General features: G+C 52.1%; 2 protein-coding genes across 3 annotated transcripts; both read right to left on the bottom strand.

Moving 5' to 3' along the window:
* Positions 1-3,727: 3,727 nt before the first annotated feature.
* Positions 3,728-9,068, bottom strand: CUNH17orf49 (chromosome unknown C17orf49 homolog). 2 transcript variants are annotated; one of them, XM_044273461.1, is made up of 6 exons: positions 8,909-9,068; positions 8,442-8,536; positions 5,516-5,617; positions 5,156-5,352; positions 4,952-5,056; positions 3,728-3,963 (listed from the first exon to the last, which is right to left on the bottom strand). In XM_044273461.1, the coding sequence occupies exons 1-6, from the start codon at positions 8,927-8,929 to the stop codon at positions 3,899-3,901; spliced, it is 585 nt and encodes a 194-aa protein (XP_044129396.1). In that variant the 5' UTR covers positions 8,930-9,068; the 3' UTR covers positions 3,728-3,898. The 2 variants fall into 2 exon arrangements, with proteins under 2 accessions (XP_044129396.1, XP_044129397.1); XM_044273462.1 differs by lacking the exon at positions 5,516-5,617.
* Positions 9,069-10,256: 1,188 nt separating this feature from the next.
* RNASEK (ribonuclease K) lies at positions 10,257-17,800 on the bottom strand. Its single transcript, XM_044273463.1, has 3 exons — positions 17,647-17,800; positions 15,450-15,532; positions 10,257-10,841 (listed from the first exon to the last, which is right to left on the bottom strand). The coding sequence occupies exons 1-3, from the start codon at positions 17,722-17,724 to the stop codon at positions 10,697-10,699; spliced, it is 306 nt and encodes a 101-aa protein (XP_044129398.1). The 5' UTR covers positions 17,725-17,800; the 3' UTR covers positions 10,257-10,696.
* Between the last annotated feature and the right edge of the window lie 1,175 nt (positions 17,801-18,975).

Genomic DNA, 18,975 nt, shown 5'->3' with positions numbered 1-18,975 from the left:
AGGATCCGGGGGATACTATATCTCCTAATGAAGAGAGCTTAATCGGTTCGAGGAGACTTGTAGGCCAGGCAACGCTCCTCTGGAATTCTTAGAAGAGGGTATGTGAATGAGCTCTGAGCAAGCCTAGGTACCCTTCTACTACTCAATAGATCATGACCTAGGCTGTTAGTACCGCATTTGCAGATGGGGTGCTGGTTTTGTTATTATTCAAGTCATGTCTCAAGGCTTCCTTAAAGGGTTGAGCAATGACTTATAGGATAGCTGCCTTACATCTGGTGGCATCAGAGGCAGAGCTTGTTAAGAGCTCATTTGCACCCCTTTTTTCCCAGAATTCCAAAGGAGCATGTATGGCCTATAAGTCTCCTTACTCTGATTAAGCACTTTCCATAAGGAGATATAGTACCCCCAAATACTGTCTTGGCCTCTCACCCAGTTAATCCAGTACTCTCTGCTCTGCACTGATGAGGGGCAACCACTCCAAAACATCTGTCTGCAGATGAGATGTTGGCTTAATATCTGAGGCATGTCCCAAGGCCTGTTTAAAGGGTTGAACATTGAACTATAGGATAGCTGCCTTACATCTGGTAGAATTAGAGGCAGAATTTGCTAAGAGCTTATTTGCATACCTTCTTCCCAGAATTCCAGAGTTGCCTGGCCTCTAAGTCTCCTCATGCCAATTAAGCACTTTCCATAAGGATATATAGTTTCCCTGAACCCTGACTTATGCCCCTCACCCAGTTAATCTATTACCCTCTGCTATGCACTGAATCACCCCAAAACAGCTGTCTGCAGATGAGATGCTGGCTTAGTTATTGTTCAAGTCATGTCTCAAGACCTGTTTAAAAGGTCAAACATTGACTTATTGGTTAGCTACCTTACATCTGGTGGTATTAGAGGAAGAGCTCGCTGAAAGCTGATTTGCATACCTTCTTTCAATTTGCAGACTTTATGGTGTTATACTTATTATACTTTTGGTACACTAATGTTGGTTTGTACTGACTATTTATATATCATTATTTTATTCAGAAACTTTTTCTACGTACACTAATTAGTCATATGTATCTATGTTTATTTTATTGGAACAAGGTCTGGGACAAGACCGAAAGTCGGCCTTTGTTTTACTTCAGGGGTCAGCAACCTCTGGCACTCCAACTGTTGCAAAACTACAATTCCCAGCATGCTCCATTCATTTCTGTGAGAGTTCTGAGAGGAGCAGAGGAAGTATGCATGCTGGGAGTTGTAGTTTTACAACATCTGGAGTGTCGGAGGTTGCCTACCCCTGTTTTACTTAATAGGGTTTTCAGAGATTTTAACACTGATCACCTATCCTCAGGATCGGTCCGAAACGCGTGACCCGGCACTCACAGCAGCACTGCACCCAGCATAGGTGAGCACGGAGAAGGCCGCGGCGCTCTCAGAACAGCTGATCAGCGGGGGGTCCTGGGTGTTGGACCTCCACAGATCAGATACTTGTAAAGTCTTGAAAAATCCAAAAATAAAAAAAGCTCTTGATTGAATTCCACATGCCACTGGAGTTGTTATTCTATCGCTTTTCTGTTTCCTATCCTTGGTATAGGCCATCGACGCGTGACGAGTGGAGGTCAGCCCCTTTGGGATATATAGTTCTTGTTTTTCACAGTAACCACATTTTTGCTTCTATTTAAAATAATTCCAGATATTTTAGACCTTTTTGTTTCATTAGGTTTTTTTATATGATTTTCACTATTATTTTTAGACCATCTAATACTCGTGACGTCTTTGCGAATAGAGAAGTTCAACACTTCTTTCATCCTAATTGCTTCAATAGTTCTCCACTTCCCGTTCTCCTTTCCTGCCTCAGTCCGATTTATTTTTTATTTTTATATTACATACATAAAGCTACAGCGAATGTTTTTTGCTTATTTTTTTATATGTTTTTACTTCACTGTCCTTCTCTTCTGCTTTCCTCTCGACTCCAACTCTTTTTTTTTTCCCCCAACTTTCTCTCCTGCTCTTTATCCCCTCTGCTCTCCCTCCCGTCCTTCTCGTCTTCCAGTTCTATCTTGGCACGAAGTCAAAACACGAGTCAGACTAGTTAACTTCGGGCCTCAAACAACCCCCTCGTTTCCCTATTTTTATCTTGCGCCCCGTTTCACCTACAGCCTCCAAATTTGGCCCCGGCGCCCCTCTCCCCTTCGCCCACGCCCCCAAATTTTTTGAGATTTTTCTGTCAAGTCAAACGCATTTGATTTAAGTGTAGAAAGTTGTGTGGGGGGAGAGAAGAGAGTTTTCTGCTGGGAAAGACAGAAAGGGAGAGAGAGCACTCGTCTTGGACGCAACTTCTCCACACAGGGTGAGGGGGTCGAGGGAGACGCCCTATGCTGCCCCCCGAAGTCCACAGCCTTAAATAATGGGGTGCAACAGAGAGTGCAAGAAAGATATGGGTGCCTGTCTGATGTGTCTCAGAGAGAGGATGCGCAGAGGGAGAGGGGGGGTTGAGGGAGCAAAAAAAAAAAAAAAAGCTGTGGGTAGCAAATCTCCAAAAATTAATTATACACCTAGGGTGTACATAAAAAGGTAAGTGAGCAAACGCGGCGGGGGAGGGGGGGTGGCCGCCGGAAACGGGCGAGAGATATTTTGCAAGAAAGATGTTAAAAAAGAAGGTGCTATGTGGAGAAGAGGGGTAAGGTCTGGGCACGGGTCAGCTTCTTTGTCCTTCTGTTGTCTCTGCAGTGTGCCCCTTTCTTATTCTATTGCGGGCGGTTGGCACCCTGGGTCAAGGAGCTTACGTTGTTTTTTTCGCTTTTTTCCACATTCCACTGGCACAAATTCGGGATGGCGATTGCCTAATTCTATTAACATGGAACCCACATCTACGTTTTTTTGTTTTTTTTTTGCGGCATCTCGAGCTGCCTCCCACATGTAACAGCATTCACAATAGAACAGGGCCGTGCCCACTGCTCGGTGGATGTGCCCATGCAACCCGTGCTGTATGTTGAGGTGGGCACTGCCTTATATCAAAATGTAACCAACTGTTTTTGTAATTTCATTTTTATTATTTATTAGAATATTGCAAAAAATATATATATATATAGATTAAAATAACGGTGACGATCGGCGGGAATGGGCGATATTTAACATGCGAAATGACAATTATTACGGTGTATCCTGAATCCGACTTCCTTAATATAGACAATACAAGCAAACTATATATAGAAGATAGTGCCAGCTTCTATAAATACCCGTGGAAATGCCAGGGTTTTCCAGTGATGCGCATGCGGTGCCAGTCTCGCTATAACGACGGGTATTTGTGCTGCGTATTAGCCCTCGGACACGAGCCATCACCCTGCCAAATCCAGTGTAACAAGGAGGACAAAGCCTGGGCCAGGCTGGAGGTAGGGCATGGCCAGCAGTTGTCAATTTGGCAATCGTGCCAACATTCATAGGCGTTAATTTGTGGAATATTTACCCAGCAAAATCGGTCATTTATAAAAAAAATATTACTGTAATTTTTATTTTATTTTTTAAGTAGGTATTTGTCCTACACAGTAGATAGCAGGATGCCCGCGCCCAGGACAGCACAGATGCCAGCTGCATCTGCCAATGGAGATTTCACCGGTGACCATGTCCCTCTAGCAGCACACAGATATTGGCAGTGCCCTAGCGGTTTTTACTGCCAGTTCTGTTTGTGCTGCTTCAGGGTGTTGGAAACAAACACGCTGCGGCTGGACGAAGACAAATACAAGAATTTGTTCAAAAATTTTTAACCATTTTATTTGAAAAAAATGCAATTCACAACTTTAGTACAAGATCGGAGGAGGACAGGTCTTCTGGGGACGAGGACACAGGTCGGGTATCTTCAGACACTTCAGGAGATGTGGGGGAACCTGCTATTTACAAGGGGTGAGCGGGTGCAGGGTCAGCGGGATAACAGCGGGAGGTCACTGGAGTTCATTATAAAACTGGAATCCAAGTTTAGGTTTTCTGCAATGAAAAAAGAAGAATTAGAGATGGGGGAAGGGATGGTGTGGAGCAGGGCAAAGGAGGAGGGTAGAAGACACGGGTGAGGGGAGCAAGAGATGATTGAGGTCCAAAGGGAGAAGGCTTGGGGTCAGGCAACAGGAGAGGGAATATCAGGGATGGTTTGAGCCCTGGGAGATTCAGGTCCAAAGAAAGGAGAAGGAAAAAGGAGAGAAAGAGGAAATATGGGTCCGACGGGAACCCATGGGAGAGAAGGTCTGGTGGGAGGAGAGGGGGGGTCTTGGTCGGAGGAGTCTATAGTGAGGGTCCGGTAAAAAGCTGAATCCAGAGGCAGAAAGGAGTTCAGCTGGGACAGATGTGTGAGTTGGAAGGGAAGATGGTGAAGGAGGGGGCTCATTCATAGCAGAAAGACAAGTGTCCAGACCACAAGGTCCAATGCAATGCAGGGCCCAGTCTGATAACAGCAGAGGAACAGGGTCTGACGGGGCGAGACATGGGTCCAGCTGGAAAAGGGACTGGCGGGAGGAGGGACAGTGGCTTGGTGAGAGGACAGGGACGAGGGCCCTGGTTATGGGTGAGGGAAAGGAAGGCAAAGTCCAGAGGTGAAGAATAGATGGGTCCAGCTGGGACAGAAGGATGAAACGACAGAGAAGCTGCAAGGTAAAGAGGGAGTTGACTGCAGGGTCTAATCAAGACTATGGCGTAGGGACTAGAGATGAGCGGATCGATTCGTACCGGGCGACTCGCTCATCTCTAGTAGAGAGACATAAGAAGAGGCCGGACTGGTCAAGATCTGGGCCCTGAGGGAGATCAGGGCCTGGACGGAGGAGAAGAAGGAAAGCAGAGTGGACCCAGAGTACAGAGAGCGGGGTCTGGTGAGATGTGTGTGACCGGAGGAGGACAGCAGCTGTAAGGTTTAACCCCGTCACTTGCACTCCCAGAATCCCTTTCCCACCAGAAACGACCCCATCTTTATACATGAATGTCGCACCCTGATCAAAGTTGAGTTTCTTCACCGTGCTCCTGTCACCCAGTCCCTCAATGTCCACCAAGTCACTGTTGGCATCGGAGTCATTCAAGGCACTGAGGGTCACATCTGCAGGAAGAAACGGTCGAGTAGTAGTAAGAACCATAATCCCGCTGACACCCCCCCCCCCTTTCCCCGCCATGTTCCTTCCTTTATTCCAATGCTCACCGGACGACTTGCGCTTCCTCATGGCGCTCTGAGACCCCTCTGGAAGACTCGTTCCTCCGACCGCTGGTGGCGCTTGCACGGACATGACGGAGGGTACGGAGATCACTTTCTTCACCACTTTCTTAGAGGAATCTGAGGACAGGGGGACGCCGTTGTCGTCGTAGATCTTCCGTTTCACGGCAAACTTGAGCTGAGCCCTAGGGGGGGAGACAAGGTAAGATGTCAGGTTATGGCGGAAATATAGGAAAGACGGGCAAAACCTGGGTACAACAGGGAGAATGAGGGGGACCATACAGGAAGGGTCTTATACCCACGGGCGTGCCCCCTGTCCTTCATTCTACCTCCCACCCCTCTCCTTACACTGTCCTCTCCTTGATTACTGAGCTGATCTGATTTAAGTCCTCCCCGAAGCGTCTGACGGCCGCGTGTAACATCTGAATCTCAGTGTCTGTCCAGCGGGCCCTAAGGAGACACAAGGGGAGATCGGGAGTGAAACCAGAGACGGGGGTCAGACATGGAAAAAGAGACAGGGACACACCCTTAATCACACCCAACCCCCTCCCCCATTCCACCTGATATATTCCCAAACCAGATGCAAAAATGATTACACCCCCTTAGTCAGAACTTGGGGAACGTGTCGTATAAATTTAGGCTTCCACATCACTTGGGCCTCAATGCAGTACCTGGGGCTGCCACTAGGGCTGCCCTTACTGTACACCTAGTCACGCTGCACCCCCTTCTAGTTTGGGGGTCTCATTCCTGGGAGGCGCAATAAGACGCTGAGTGTAACCTGTGACCGTGTCCCTTATGGGTAATTGGTGGCGAGGTTGTGTTTCCAAAAGTAAGTGCCCCCCTGAGCATCACCTTCACAGATGCTTGTTCTGATCATATCTTTCCAGCTGACTAAGGGCTCAAGCACACGGCCGTATGTATTTTGAGGTCCGCAAAAAATTTGGGTGACGTCTGTGTGCATTCCGTAAATTTTACGGAACGGAACAGCCGGCCCCTTATAATAGAACAGTCCTATCAATGTCCGTAATGCGGACACTAATAGGGCATGTTCTATTTTTTTGCAGAAGGGAAATACGGACATACGGAAATGGAACGCACACAGAGTAACTTTGTTTTTTGTGTGGACCCATTGAAATGAATGGTTCCGCATACGGTCCGCAAAAATAAAAGAAAAAAAAAACGGAACGGACACGAAAAGAAAATACGTTTATGTGCATAAGCCCTAAAGGGATTTTCCAGGATTTTTTTTCCGTTTACGCTCCGTTTTTTACCTTCCGTATACGGAACCATTCATTTCAATGGATCCGCAAAAAAAATGGAAGGTACTCCGTATGTCTTCCGTTTCTGTATTTCCGTTCCATTCAAAGATAGAACATGTCCTATTATCGCATTACGGACAAGGATAGGACTGTTCGATCAGGGGCCGGCTGTTCCGTTCCTCAAAAAAAACGGAATGCACACGGACGCAAAATACCGAAAAAGCCATACGGTGGTGTGCAAGAGGCCTTATAAACATGTAGCTGCTTTCCTTCAGAAACAGCGCCACACCTGTCCACAGGTTGTGTCTGGTACTGCAGATCCGAGTGAATGAAGCGAATGTGGCTAAGACGCAAAACCGCACACAACATGTGGACGGGAGCGGAGCCGATTTTCGGAAGGAAGATCTAAACCTACATATTAGGTATGATAAAATGAGTCAAATCTCTGGTAATAGGAAATGAATATGTAAAAATCCATAGATAAAAACTGAATGTGCAAGAAGGGAGGCGGCATCACGGGAGGGCGGAATAACCGTGTACCAAAGCTAAAAACGGCTGCAAGCAACATGACTGCAAGGAAGACCGCAGGCGCCAAAGGCTTCCTAAAAAGCGCTGCAGTAACGCTAGTGAAAAAAAATACGGAAGTATGTGAAATCCCCAGCCTCAGGCGTCTGTGTAAGGTGACTCGGTTTTATGTATGACTTTTTTATTATTTATGACATTGGTGGCATAGCGCTAAGATATGTCCATAATGGGACACCTAAAGTGAGCGCCGAGCAGCCGCCAGCAGAAGTGAAAGGAGCGGTAGCCGCGCTTGCGCTCTCCATTCATTTCTATGGGACTTCCGTGTTCTCACAGAAACTAATGGAGAGTACCCCGCACACGCACCGTGCGCTCTCCTCTACTGGGGCCTGGTTTGGGTCCCAGCAGTCTGAGAAGAGACAACCCCTTAAAGGGCATCTGTCAGCAGTTTTGTCCCTATGGCACTGACTGACCTGTTACATGGGCACTTGGCAGCTGAAGACATCTGTGTTGGTCCCATGTTCATTGCTGAGAAAAGTAATGTTTTAATATACGCAAATGAGCCTCTAGGAGCAACGGGGGCGTTACCATTACTCCTAGAGGCTCTGCTGTCTCTGCAACTGCCGCTCCCTGTCTACTTTTATTGACAGGGCGTGAAAATGTCATCACACCTGCTCCTGTCAATCAATGTGCAGAGGGCGCGACAGTTGCAGAGAGAGAGAGCAGAACCTCTAGGTGCAACAGTACCGCCCCCGTTGCTCTGAGAGGCTCATTAGCATATAATAAAACATCATATTTCTCAGCACTGCGGGCACATATGAAGATGGGACCACTACAGATGCCTTCAGCTGCCAAGTGCCCATGTAACAGGTCAGTGTCATAGGTACAAACCTGCTGACAGATGCCCTTTAGGGCTCATGCACACAAACGTTTTTTCGCTCCGTGTCCATTCTATTCACTTTAATGGGTCCTCAAAAAAAACGGAAGGTACTCCGTGTGCATTCCGTTTCCGTATGTCCGTATTTCCCTTCTGCAAAAAAATAGAACATGTCCTATTATTGTCCGCATTACGGACAGGGGCCAGCTGTTCCGTTCCGCAAAATACGGAATGCACATGGACGTCATCCGTATTTTTTACGGACTGCAAAATACATACGGTCCTGTGCATGAGCCCGCAATAAACATCTGACTAGTTGTATTGCCCCTCTGTGGTTACGCGCTATGATTGGTGCACTTTCGTATATCAGTTGGGTGCACCAGGCCCGGGGTGGGAGGTGACACGCGGGTACATGTACCCATTTTTGAAGCGGCCATGTGCTAAGGATGGACAACCCCTTTAAAGGGAGAAGCAGATACTTCTGTCCACGGGACGGAAGTGACACGAGGCCACACAGACCGACCCCGTAGAACGCGAGGTGCGCCCGCCATGATCTCAGCGCCGTCGGTCGCTCACGTCCGTTTTATTGCCACAGGAGCCCTAAGGCGACAGTTACCCGGCGGGCGAGGAGTCCGTCACCGGGTGCAGCTGCATGGTGAGCTCGCCCAGCTTGGTGAAGGCTGCGCCGGCTGCCGAGAAGATCTCCCCCACCTGGAAATAAGAAGAAGAAATCCTTTATTACAACTGCAAACACATTTCACGTCACTTCCCGTTATCTCAGGGTAGAACTACAAGTCCCAGCATACTCCAGCAGCTGTTGGAGGGCATGCTGGGAGGGAGTTGCAGTCCTCAGAGGCACCAGGTGGTAGTAGTCACCGGCTACAGGACTACACGCTGTTATAGAGGCCATACTGGGAGTTGTAGTTCTGCCCCTCTGCCGCCACCAGTGCAGCAGATACTGGCTCATCTATGCCTTTCCTGTTTGCGGCTTTAGAACTACACTTCCCAGCATGCAACGCGGCTGGACAGGCGATCACATGACTGCGCCGCACCAATCACATGTCTATACTGCAAGCGGGGTACCTTAGTCGATGCTGACGTCATGGCGCCAGATCAGAAGATGCCTGTGGTGGAGCCGAGCTCTCCGCTGCTAGCTCCCCGCCTAGCTGCAGCCGTCTCCCTCTCCGGTGAACCGCTGTAGAACCGTCCCCGGTTTTTCCGCTTCCTATTCGCTGCGCGTCCGCCAGTGCCGCGCTGTTATTGGCTCCGTCTGCTGACGCTCCGGCTGAGTCCAGAGCCCGCCCACAGCAATCTCTCGCTACGATAGGCTGCAGCGGGCTGTCAATCACCAGCCAATGCCCCGCCTTTACTTTTCTCCTATTGGAGGGGTGACCTCGGTGCTGTAATCCTATTGGCTGCCGATTGCTTCCCGCCTTGCGCGCGTGTGGATGTAGCAGAGCTGAGAATGTTATTTAGGCTCATGTTGGTACATAGAGCTGTAGGTAGTGACGAGTCCGCTCTGCTATATGTAGTGCACACCACCTGTTTCGGTACTAACGGCCTCATTCAGACGGCCGCGGCTTCTCAGGCCCCCAGGATACTATGAGCCTGTGATATTAGACCACCAGAATGCCAACGCATCCTGGATGAGTCTGAGCAGGTAGTGGTGTCAGTCCTCACTGTAGTTCTAGCATTATATTCATGAAGCAGAGAGCTCAGGATGAACAGTTTTTACATAGAAGACTGACACTGTGCTTCCCGCTGCAGTTTTCCTGTTACTTGGCGCCCTCTGCTGGACGAGGCGGTGTCCTGCTCCCGAACACACCAGCTGGCCAGGAATGGGAGGCGCTCTTCAGACCCCGTGCCAAGTGGTTGTCACTTCCCCTCCCCACACAGGCTTCAGTGGGAATCCAACCAGGATATAGCCATTATTATTTACAGTGTCTCCGACTCCCTGCTCTGCAGAACTACAACTCTCAACATGCCCAACCGGCCTTCTGATGTAAATTATGTTTTGCCTCAGCAGCACAGAGTATTTCAGGAGAGGACCGTGAGAGGTAGCGACATGCAATGAGGGCAACGACCAAAGACTAGTGGTGGGGCCTCAAGTCAGATTGGAGTAGCGCAGAGTATTTCAGGAGAGGAACATGAGCAGCAGGGACCAAACGTGAGGTGGTGATTCATTACGGAGGGGGGGCTTCAAGCCAGAATGGGTGGAAGGTTCTCCAGCAGCACAGAGTATTTCAGAGGGGCTATGGGAAGCATTGATCATTAATGTGATGATGTGACTCAGGCAAAGTCATGATGAAATGAGAGGAATGGAAGGCCACACATGGTAGGTTCCCAGACCTGAGGAGCTGAAAGGGTCCCCAGCAGCACAGAGTATTTCAGGAGACCACTACGCTTAGGTGTTCACACCCACAGAGCCGTCTTTATATCACACAACTCTCATCACTTTATTAAACATTTACATCTTAAATAACATCTCAGAACATCAAGAAGGGAAAAAGATCTGAGGGAGACGAGGGGTGGACGGGCGGGCTCAGGAATGTACACAAGTCACATCTGAGGTAACAATCAACCTCCAGATCAGGAATCAGTCCTTCAAGAGTGAAGGCCCGAGGGCTGAAGACATCTTCTCAGGGTTGGATGAAGGTGGAGACACAATGATGAAGGTCTGGAGGCTGGGTGTGAGAGGACACTACCATACAGATGATGGGAGTCCTGGATTTGATGGTCTACAAGGAGAGATGTTGGGGGGGGGGGGGGGGGGGGGGGGGGTGTGAGTGAAGTAGCCACTAAGGAAAGTAGAAGGTTCAGCATCTTCATCTGTGCCTCATCACATAGTCTTCAAGGTTACAGGAAGGACGCTCAGCGCACCATGTACTCTTTCCTCTTGTGCAGCCGGACCTGGCAGAAGGAGAAGCCGCCCAGGACGATGTAGATGGCAGCTGCGATGAAGCAATTATATGAGACCTGCTCATATAGGCCATACAGCTTGCTGGGAGGCTTGGGGCTGGAGAAGAGAAGACATCATTAATGAGAAGTCAGACGTGTGAGGAGACTACATGAAGAATCAAATTAAATAAGAGGACATGAGAAGGCGGTGGAGAGAGAGTCTACAAGGACGGGGGGGACGGGACAAGGCGGTGGAGAGAGAGTCTACAAGGACGGGGGGGGGGGGGGGGACAAGGCGGTGGAGAGAGAGTCTACAAAGACGAGCGGGGGACGGGACAAGGCGGTGGAGAGAGAGTCTACAAAGACGAGCGGGGGACGGGACAAGGCGGTGGGAGAGAGAGTCTACAAAGACGAGCGGGGGGGGGGGGGACAAGGCGGTGGAGAGAGAGTCTACAAAGACGAGCGGGGGGGGGACAAGGCGGTGGAGAGAGAGTCTACAAAGACGAGCGGGGGGGGACAAGGCGGTGGAGAGAGAGTCTACAAAGACGAGCGGGGGGGGGGACAAGGCGGTGGAGAGAGAGTCTACAAAGACGAGCGGGGGGGGACAAGGCGGTGGAGAGAGAGTCTACAAAGACGAGCGGGGGGGACGACAAGGCGGTGGAGAGAGAGTCTACAAAGACGAGCGGGGGGGACAAGGCGGTGGAGAGAGAGTCTACAAAGACGAGCGGGGGGGGGGGACAAGGCGGTGGAGAGAGAGTCTACAAAGACGAGCGGGGGGGGGACAAGGCGGTGGAGAGAGAGTCTACAAAGACGAGCGGGGGGGGGACAAGGCGGTGGAGAGAGAGTCTACACAGACGAGCGGGGGGGGGACAAGGCGGTGGAGAGAGAGTCTACAAAGACGAGACAAGGGGGTGGAGAGAGAGTCTACAAAGGACGAGACAAGGGGGTGGAGAGAGAGTCTACAAGGACGAGACAAGGGGGTGGAGAGAGAGTCTACAAGGACGAGACAAGGGGGTGGAGAGAGAGTCTACAAGGACGAGACAAGGGGGTGGAGAGAGAGTCTACAAGGCGAGACAAGGGGGTGGAGAGAGAGTCTACAAGGACGAGACAAGGGGGTGGAGAGAGAGTCTACAAGGACGAGACAAGGGGGTGGAGAGAGAGTCTACAAGGACGAGACAAGGGGGTGGAGAGAGAGTCTACAAGGACGAGACAAGGGGGTGGAGAGAGAGTCTACAAGGACGAGACAAGGGGGTGGAGAGAGAGTCTACAAGGACGAGACAAGGGGGTGGAGAGAGAGTCTACAAGGACGAGACAGGGGGTGGAGAGAGAGTCCTACAAGGACGAGACAAGGGGGTGGAGAGAGAGTCTACAAGGACGAGACAAGGGGGTGGAGAGAGAGTCTACAAGGACGAGACAAGGGGGTGGAGAGAGAGTCCTACAAGGACGAGACAGGGGGTGGAGAGAGAGTCCTACAAGGACGAGACAAGGGGGTGGAGAGAGAGTCTACAAGGACGAGACAAGGGGGTGGAGAGAGAGTCTACACCAGGGGTGGAGAGAGAGTCTACAGGACGAGACAAGGGGGTGGAGAGAGTCTACAAGGACGAGACAAGGGGGTGGAGAGAGTCTACAAGGACGAGACAAGGGGGTGGAGAGAGTCTACAAGGACGAGACAAGGGGGTGGAGAGAGTCTACAAGGACGAGACAAGGGGGTGGAGAGAGTCTACAAGGACGAGACAAGGGGGTGGAGAGAGTCTACAAGGACGAGACAAGGGGGTGGAGAGAGTCTACAAGGACGAGGGGGGGACAAGGCGGTGGAGAGAGTCTACAAGGACGAGGGGGGGACAAGGCGGTGGAGAGTCTACAAGGACGAGGGGGGGACAAGGCGGTGGAGAGTCTACAAGGACGAGGGGGGGACAAGGCGGTGGAGAGTCTACAAGGACGAGGGGGGGGACAAGGCGGTGGAGAGAGAGTCTACAAAGACGAGCGGGGGGGGACAAGGCGGTGGAGAGAGAGTCTACAAAGACGAGCGGGGGGGACAAGGCGGTGGAGAGAGGGTCTACAAAGACGAGCGGGGGGGACAAGGCGGTGGAGAGAGAGTCTACAAAGACGAGCGGGGGGGACAAGGCAGTGGAGAGAGAGAGTCTACAAGGACGAGACAAGGGGGTGGAGAGAGTCTACAAGGACGAGGGGGGGACAAGGCGGTGGAGAGTCTACAAGGACGAGGGGGGGGACAAGGCGGTGGAGAGTCTACAAGGACGAGGGGGGGGACAAGGCGGTGGAGAGTCTACAAGGACGAGGGGGGGGGACAAGGCGGTGGAGAGAGTCTACAAGGACGAGACAAGGGGGTGGAGAGAGAGTCTACAAGGACGAGACAAGGGGGTGGAGAGAGAGTCTACAAGGACGAGACAAGGGGGTGGAGAGAGAGTCTACAAGGACGAGACAAGGGGGTGGAGAGAGAGTCTACAAGGACGAGACAAGGGGGTGGAGAGAGTCTACAAAAACGAGGGGGGGACAAGGCGGTGGAGAGAGAGTCTACAAAGACGAGCGGGGGGGACAAGGCGGTGGAGAGAGTGTCTACAAAGACGAGCGGGGGGGACAAGGCGGTGGAGAGAGAGTCTACAAAGACGAGCGGGGGGGACAAGGCGGTGGAGAGAGAGTCTACAAAGACGAGCGGGGGGGACAAGGCGGTGGAGAGAGAGTCTACTAAGGGGGGGGAATAAGGCGGTGGAGAGAGAGTCTACAAAGACGAGGGGGGGGATAAGGCGGTGGAGAGAGAGTCTACAAAGACGAGACAAGGGGGTGGAGGGTGGAGAGAGTCTACAAGGATGAGGGGGGGACAAGGCGGTGGAGAGTCTACAAGGACGAGGGGGGGGACGACAAGGCAGCGGAGAGAGAGTCTACAAGGACGAGGGGGGGACAAGGCAGTGGAGAGAGAGTCTACAAAGACGAGCGGGGGGGACAAGGCAGTGGAGAGAGTCTACAAGGACGAGACGGGGGGACAAGGTGGTGGAGAGAGAGTCTACAAGGACAAGACGGGGGGACAAGGCGGTGGAGAGAGAGAGTCTACGAAGACGAGCGGGGGGACAAGGCGGGTGGAGAGAGAGTCTACAAAGACGAGCGGGGGGGACAAGGCGGTGGAGAGAGAGTCTACAAAGACGAGCGGGGGGGACAAGGCGGTGGAGAGAGAGTCTACAAAGACGAGCGGGGGGGACAAGGCGGTGGAGAGAGAGAGTCTACAAGGACGAGACAAGGGGGTGGAGAGAGTCTACAAGGACGAGGGGGGGACAAGGCGGTGGAGAGTCTACAAGGACGAGGGGGGGACAAGGCAGTGGAGAGAGAGTCTACAAGGATGAGGGGGGGGCTAGGCGGTGGAGAGAGTCTACAAGGACGAGGGGGGGACTAGGCAGGGGAGAGAGAGTCTACAAGGACGGGGGGGGGGGGACAAGGCGGTGGAGAGAGAGTCTACAAGGACGGACGGGGGGGGGGAACAAGGCGGTGGAGAGAGAGTCTACAAGGACGGACGGACGGGGGGGAACAAGGCGGTGGAGAGAGAGTCTACAAGGACGGACGGGGGGGGGGGAACAAGGCGGTGGAGAGAGAGTCTACAAAGACGAGACAAGGGGGTGGAGGGTGGAGAGAGTCTACAAGGATGAGGGGGGGGACAAGGCGGTGGAGAGTCTACAAGGACGAGACGGGGGGACAAGGCGGTGGAGAGAGAGAGACACAAGGGGGTGGAGAGAGTCTACAAGGACGAGCGGGGGGACAAGGCGGTGGAGAGAGAGTCTACAAAGACGAGCGGGGGGGGACAAGGCGGTGGAGAGAGTCTACAAAGACGAGGGGGGGGGGGACAAGGCGGTGGAGAGAGAGTCTACAAAGACGAGGGGGGGGGACAAGGCGGTGGAGAGAGAGTCTACAAAGACGAGGGGGGGGACGACAAGGCGGTGGAGAGAGAGTCTACAAAGACGAGGGGGGGGGGGACAAGGCGGTGGAGAGAGAGTCTACAAAAACGAGGGGGGGGGACAAGGCGGTGGAGAGAGAGTCTACAAGGACAAGGGGGGGGGAACGAAGCGGTGGAGAGAGAGTCTACAAGGACGAGGGGGGGGGGGACGAAGCGGTGGAGAGAGAGTCTACAAGGACGAGGGGGGGGGGACGAAGCGGTGGAGAGAGAGTCTACAAGGACGAGGGGGGGGGGACGAAGCGGTGGAGAGAGAGTCTACAAGGACGAGGGGGGGGGGGGGACAAGGCGGTGGAGAGAGAGTCTACAAGGACGAGGGGACAGAAAGGAGATGTCGTCAAAAGTCTACGAGGAGAGAGAGAGGAAGTGCGAAAAGAAAACGTGGCGAGTGTACAAAGAGGGGGGATGTGAGAGGACGAGTAGTTGAAAATCTACCAGAAGAGAGGACATGTGAGGTGAATATGTGGAGAGTCTACAAAGAGGGAGGATGTGTGAAGGGAAGACATGAAGAATCTAGAAGGAGGGAGGACGTATGAGGAATACATGTGAAGAATCTACACACAGGGATGGCATTTGAGAATCTAGGAGAGGAAGTGAGAAGACATGTAGAGTCTACAAGGAGAGGAGAAGATGTGGAGAGTCTATAAGGATAGAGGTCATGTGAGAAATTGAGAGACTACGACGAGGGAGGACATGAGAGAAGACACTGAGGATCTGCAAGGAGGAGGACATGTAAGAAGATGTGGAGAGTCTACAAGAAGGAGGACTTACTCATCAAACAGATCTTCGTGGCTGAATGGAACATCTTCTATCAGGACGGCAGAATGGACGTTGAAGAATATTCCGAGCAGCACCTAAAACATCAAGCCAAAAAAAAGGATTAATAAAGCTCTGGAGTCTCCGGAGACAGCCCGAGGTCCGCAGAGTGCGCGCCGACCAATCATTACACAGCACCATTTTAACTCCTTAAGGGGGTTGTACCTCCTTCTCCCGGCCTGCCTCACTGAAAACATCTGCTATGACCTCATCGCAGCCAATCACTGGGCGCGGCAGAGGACGGATCCCCTAAGTGACCATTTGCCATGACATAAGGGGATCCGGACTCTGCCGCGGTGATGTCATACTGGATGTTTTCAGCGAGGTCACCCAGCGGAGAAGGAGCGGGGAGCAGGCAAGTCATCTTCCTGCTACAGGTCCGGCCCATTCTTGCACCACCCCTTTAATGACAGATCCCGTTTGGACCTTAAGGACACACTCATTTTTCGGGCCGCGTTTTATGCGGGAGGACAACATTTTAATCTAAATAATCTCCACTTTTGTGGAAATCTTTTATGACAGGGATCAACCCTTGGTTCTCACAGCGACAACCTTCCTCCGGGGTCCTCTCCATTAGACACATGCATGCTCGGCCGAGGTCCGGAGCAGCGTCCAGCCATTAGCTATGTAACGTGTATGGTCACCTTTAGTAGTGCACCCCCAACCACCCTGGAGTCCTCTTGTAGGTCCAGTGTCCCTGCTGCGGTCACTCAACTGAGGCAACGAATGGGTTAAACTACTGGGCGCCAAAGTTTCTCCAAGCTCGGCCATTAGTTAGACCACCCCCCACCATTCCCAAATAAGCCAGCTGTGCCACCTGGGCCATGAGATGGTCATGTGAGGGGGGTCACTGGATGGACACTATCCAGCACCCACATGGGGACAGTTCCACCCCAGCTATATATCGTGCAAACCCCTTTGCGATGACTGCATCGTCCAGAACACATAATAACCCCGCCCCCCGCGTCCGCAGTCATCTGCCCTTTAATTTGATAGGTTACATGCCATACTTTGCAGCAGATACATGGACGCCCCCTTAAAGGGCAGCTCCATCTAGAACATATTATGCCACCACTATGGTATTGGGGCGACATGGAATCAATATCACCCCTGGATGTTGTCGCCATGGTTCAGGACCACAACGCATCGCCACGCGGGGCTCCTTGTTATCGGTGATCATTCCTGTTAGGTGACAACCTGGGAGCAGCCATATTATCAAGAAGTGAATATAAAGAGAAAAGGGGGGGGGGGGGTGGTCAGGCTTGTGGTGCGAGTCGCTGGCCATGCGGGAAAGCTGGGTGACAACCCAGTGTAGGCAGCCATTTTGTCGTCTCCCAGCTTTTCAGGGAAACGGTTGCAGACTGATCAGGACCGGTTTGTGCCAGGAGCGGGCGGTCAGAGGCGGGCAGCAGCTTTACATGTACACACAGGGGCTGCTTACAGTACACACCGCTCTGCACCTCCTCCTGCGTACAGTCAACACTGCGGCCTGCTGCTCCTCTGCTTGCCAGCAGTGAATAGAAACCTCGCTGACCTCTAAACCCGCCACGACTTACAGCTGAGGCTTTGTTACAGTTGCATCCCAGACACGTTTTTTCTACCACGTATCCGTGTGGGGGGCGTCCTACTGTACGAGGGGTCATTGTAACGAACCCTCAGCTGTGAGGCCTGCAGAGTCACAGCCTCAGCGCTTCCACTCACTGACAGCACGCAGAGATCTCGAGGAAGGGAAGCCCGGGCGGCGTTCTTAATGGGGCCCGCAGACAATCGCCCCATTGTAAAAAGCCACACACGCGATGACCCTGAAACGCCTTGATTAACCCCTTTATAGACCTCCAGATCTAGACTCTATTGGGACCGCCGCCCCTTTAAGTGTCATCCAAGATTTTGGGGAACTACATGGGGGGGGGGGGGGTCACATGACTCGTACACCAAGGATACTGAAAAGAGAAGCGGCGAAGAATCAAAAAAAGCGCCACCCTATCATTTAACCCTTTACTGACATAACCCCTTTAAGAAATTAAAGGGTAACCCCTAATGAATTGACAGTGTGATGCATTAGGGTCCGCAGACCCCGTAAATTCCCAATATGCCCCTCTCTGCCTGGAGGCTCCCAGGGCTAATGTATGAAGGGGAGCACCCAGCCACTCACCAGCATGATGACGCCCCACACGCTCAGCACGATCCCGCAGGCGGCCAGCTTGGGCCCGCAGCACAGCAGAGACACCATGACCGACGCCGAGCTCAGCTCTTCTCCAACTACCTGGCCCGGTCAGCTGACGGCCGCTGGAGCGCGCAGCTGAGCGCTCATTGGCTGTGGACGCAGAAGGGGGCGTGTCTACGAAGCCGTACCAGCTGAGGGCAGCCAGGTCTTACAGGAAGAGGGAGGGGACAATCCGCGAAGTCGTTTCTCACATGACAGCGGGAGGGGAATATCACGTGACATGGTGCTGTATTGTAGCTGGACACCCCGACAACCTTTATCTCTGACCGACATAGACTACTACACATTGCGCATGCTCCTCTCCTGACACATGCACGCTCGGCCCAATGCTTGTGAGAGCAGGATAAGCGGCTGTCCTCCTTCTCTGGCAGCTGCTCATCTCCTGTAAGAAGCCAACAAGCCTGATCCATCATTCTCTGACACCTGCCATTGGAGGTCGGGCACGTGCAAGCTCGGCCGAGCCAAGTGTGCGTGTTTACGGTGAAGCCAAGGGGCTCCAGTCTCATATTGTTCCTATAGGACATTGGGGGCGCTCAGTTGCCGCTATGGGGGCACCGGGTCCTGTCTGCAGCGGTGCCGCTCCGGAGTTGCCAGGTTATGGCAGTAAAAAAAAAAACTCCTGGGACTTGTAGTGTAGGGTCAGGTTACGGGGCGACCTAATAGAGAATACAATACAGCGTATTGCAGAAACGTAAATGCAGCTTCGGTTGTGATTGGAGGAAAAGACGTCATATAAGAGATGGCGGAAATATAATATACGCGAAGTGAGTCGGCGTTAGGCTACAGTCACACCCCAGTGAAAAATAACGGATGTCTCCAATGCTGGGAATATCGGGTCCCGATGAGAAGCGAGTCTCTCCATGCGTGCAAGCGGATGACATATTTTTTTTCTTACAATGTAAGAAATGGGGCCCATTGGGACGCGAAAGACAAAAATATATATATTTACCGAAATTCCCATTTCCTGTAGTCAGCAAGTCACAAATGGGTTAAAGCCCCCTAGGTACAACCAGTCACTGTGGACCCTATAAGGCGCGTCCTTCGTGCAAATCACACTCCTTACGCAAAACACGGCTACTAACTGTTTGCGGAACAGAACGTCCGGCCCCCAGTAGAAGCGTCCTAGCCTTGTCCCTAATGCGGACAGTAATGGGACCTGTTCTATTTTTTTTTTTTGCAGAACGCATACAGAATCATTTCCGTTTTATTTATTTTTTTGCAACCCCATTGAAGCGAATGGTTTAACATATAGGCCGC

Source organism: Bufo gargarizans, unplaced genomic scaffold (genome assembly GCF_014858855.1).
Source record: "Bufo gargarizans isolate SCDJY-AF-19 unplaced genomic scaffold, ASM1485885v1 fragScaff_scaffold_689_pilon:::fragment_2:::debris, whole genome shotgun sequence".
Classification (NCBI taxonomy): Eukaryota; Metazoa; Chordata; class Amphibia; order Anura; family Bufonidae; genus Bufo; species Bufo gargarizans.
Note: the sequence above shows the minus strand (reverse complement) of the source record. Positions and strands in the feature narration are given on the sequence as shown.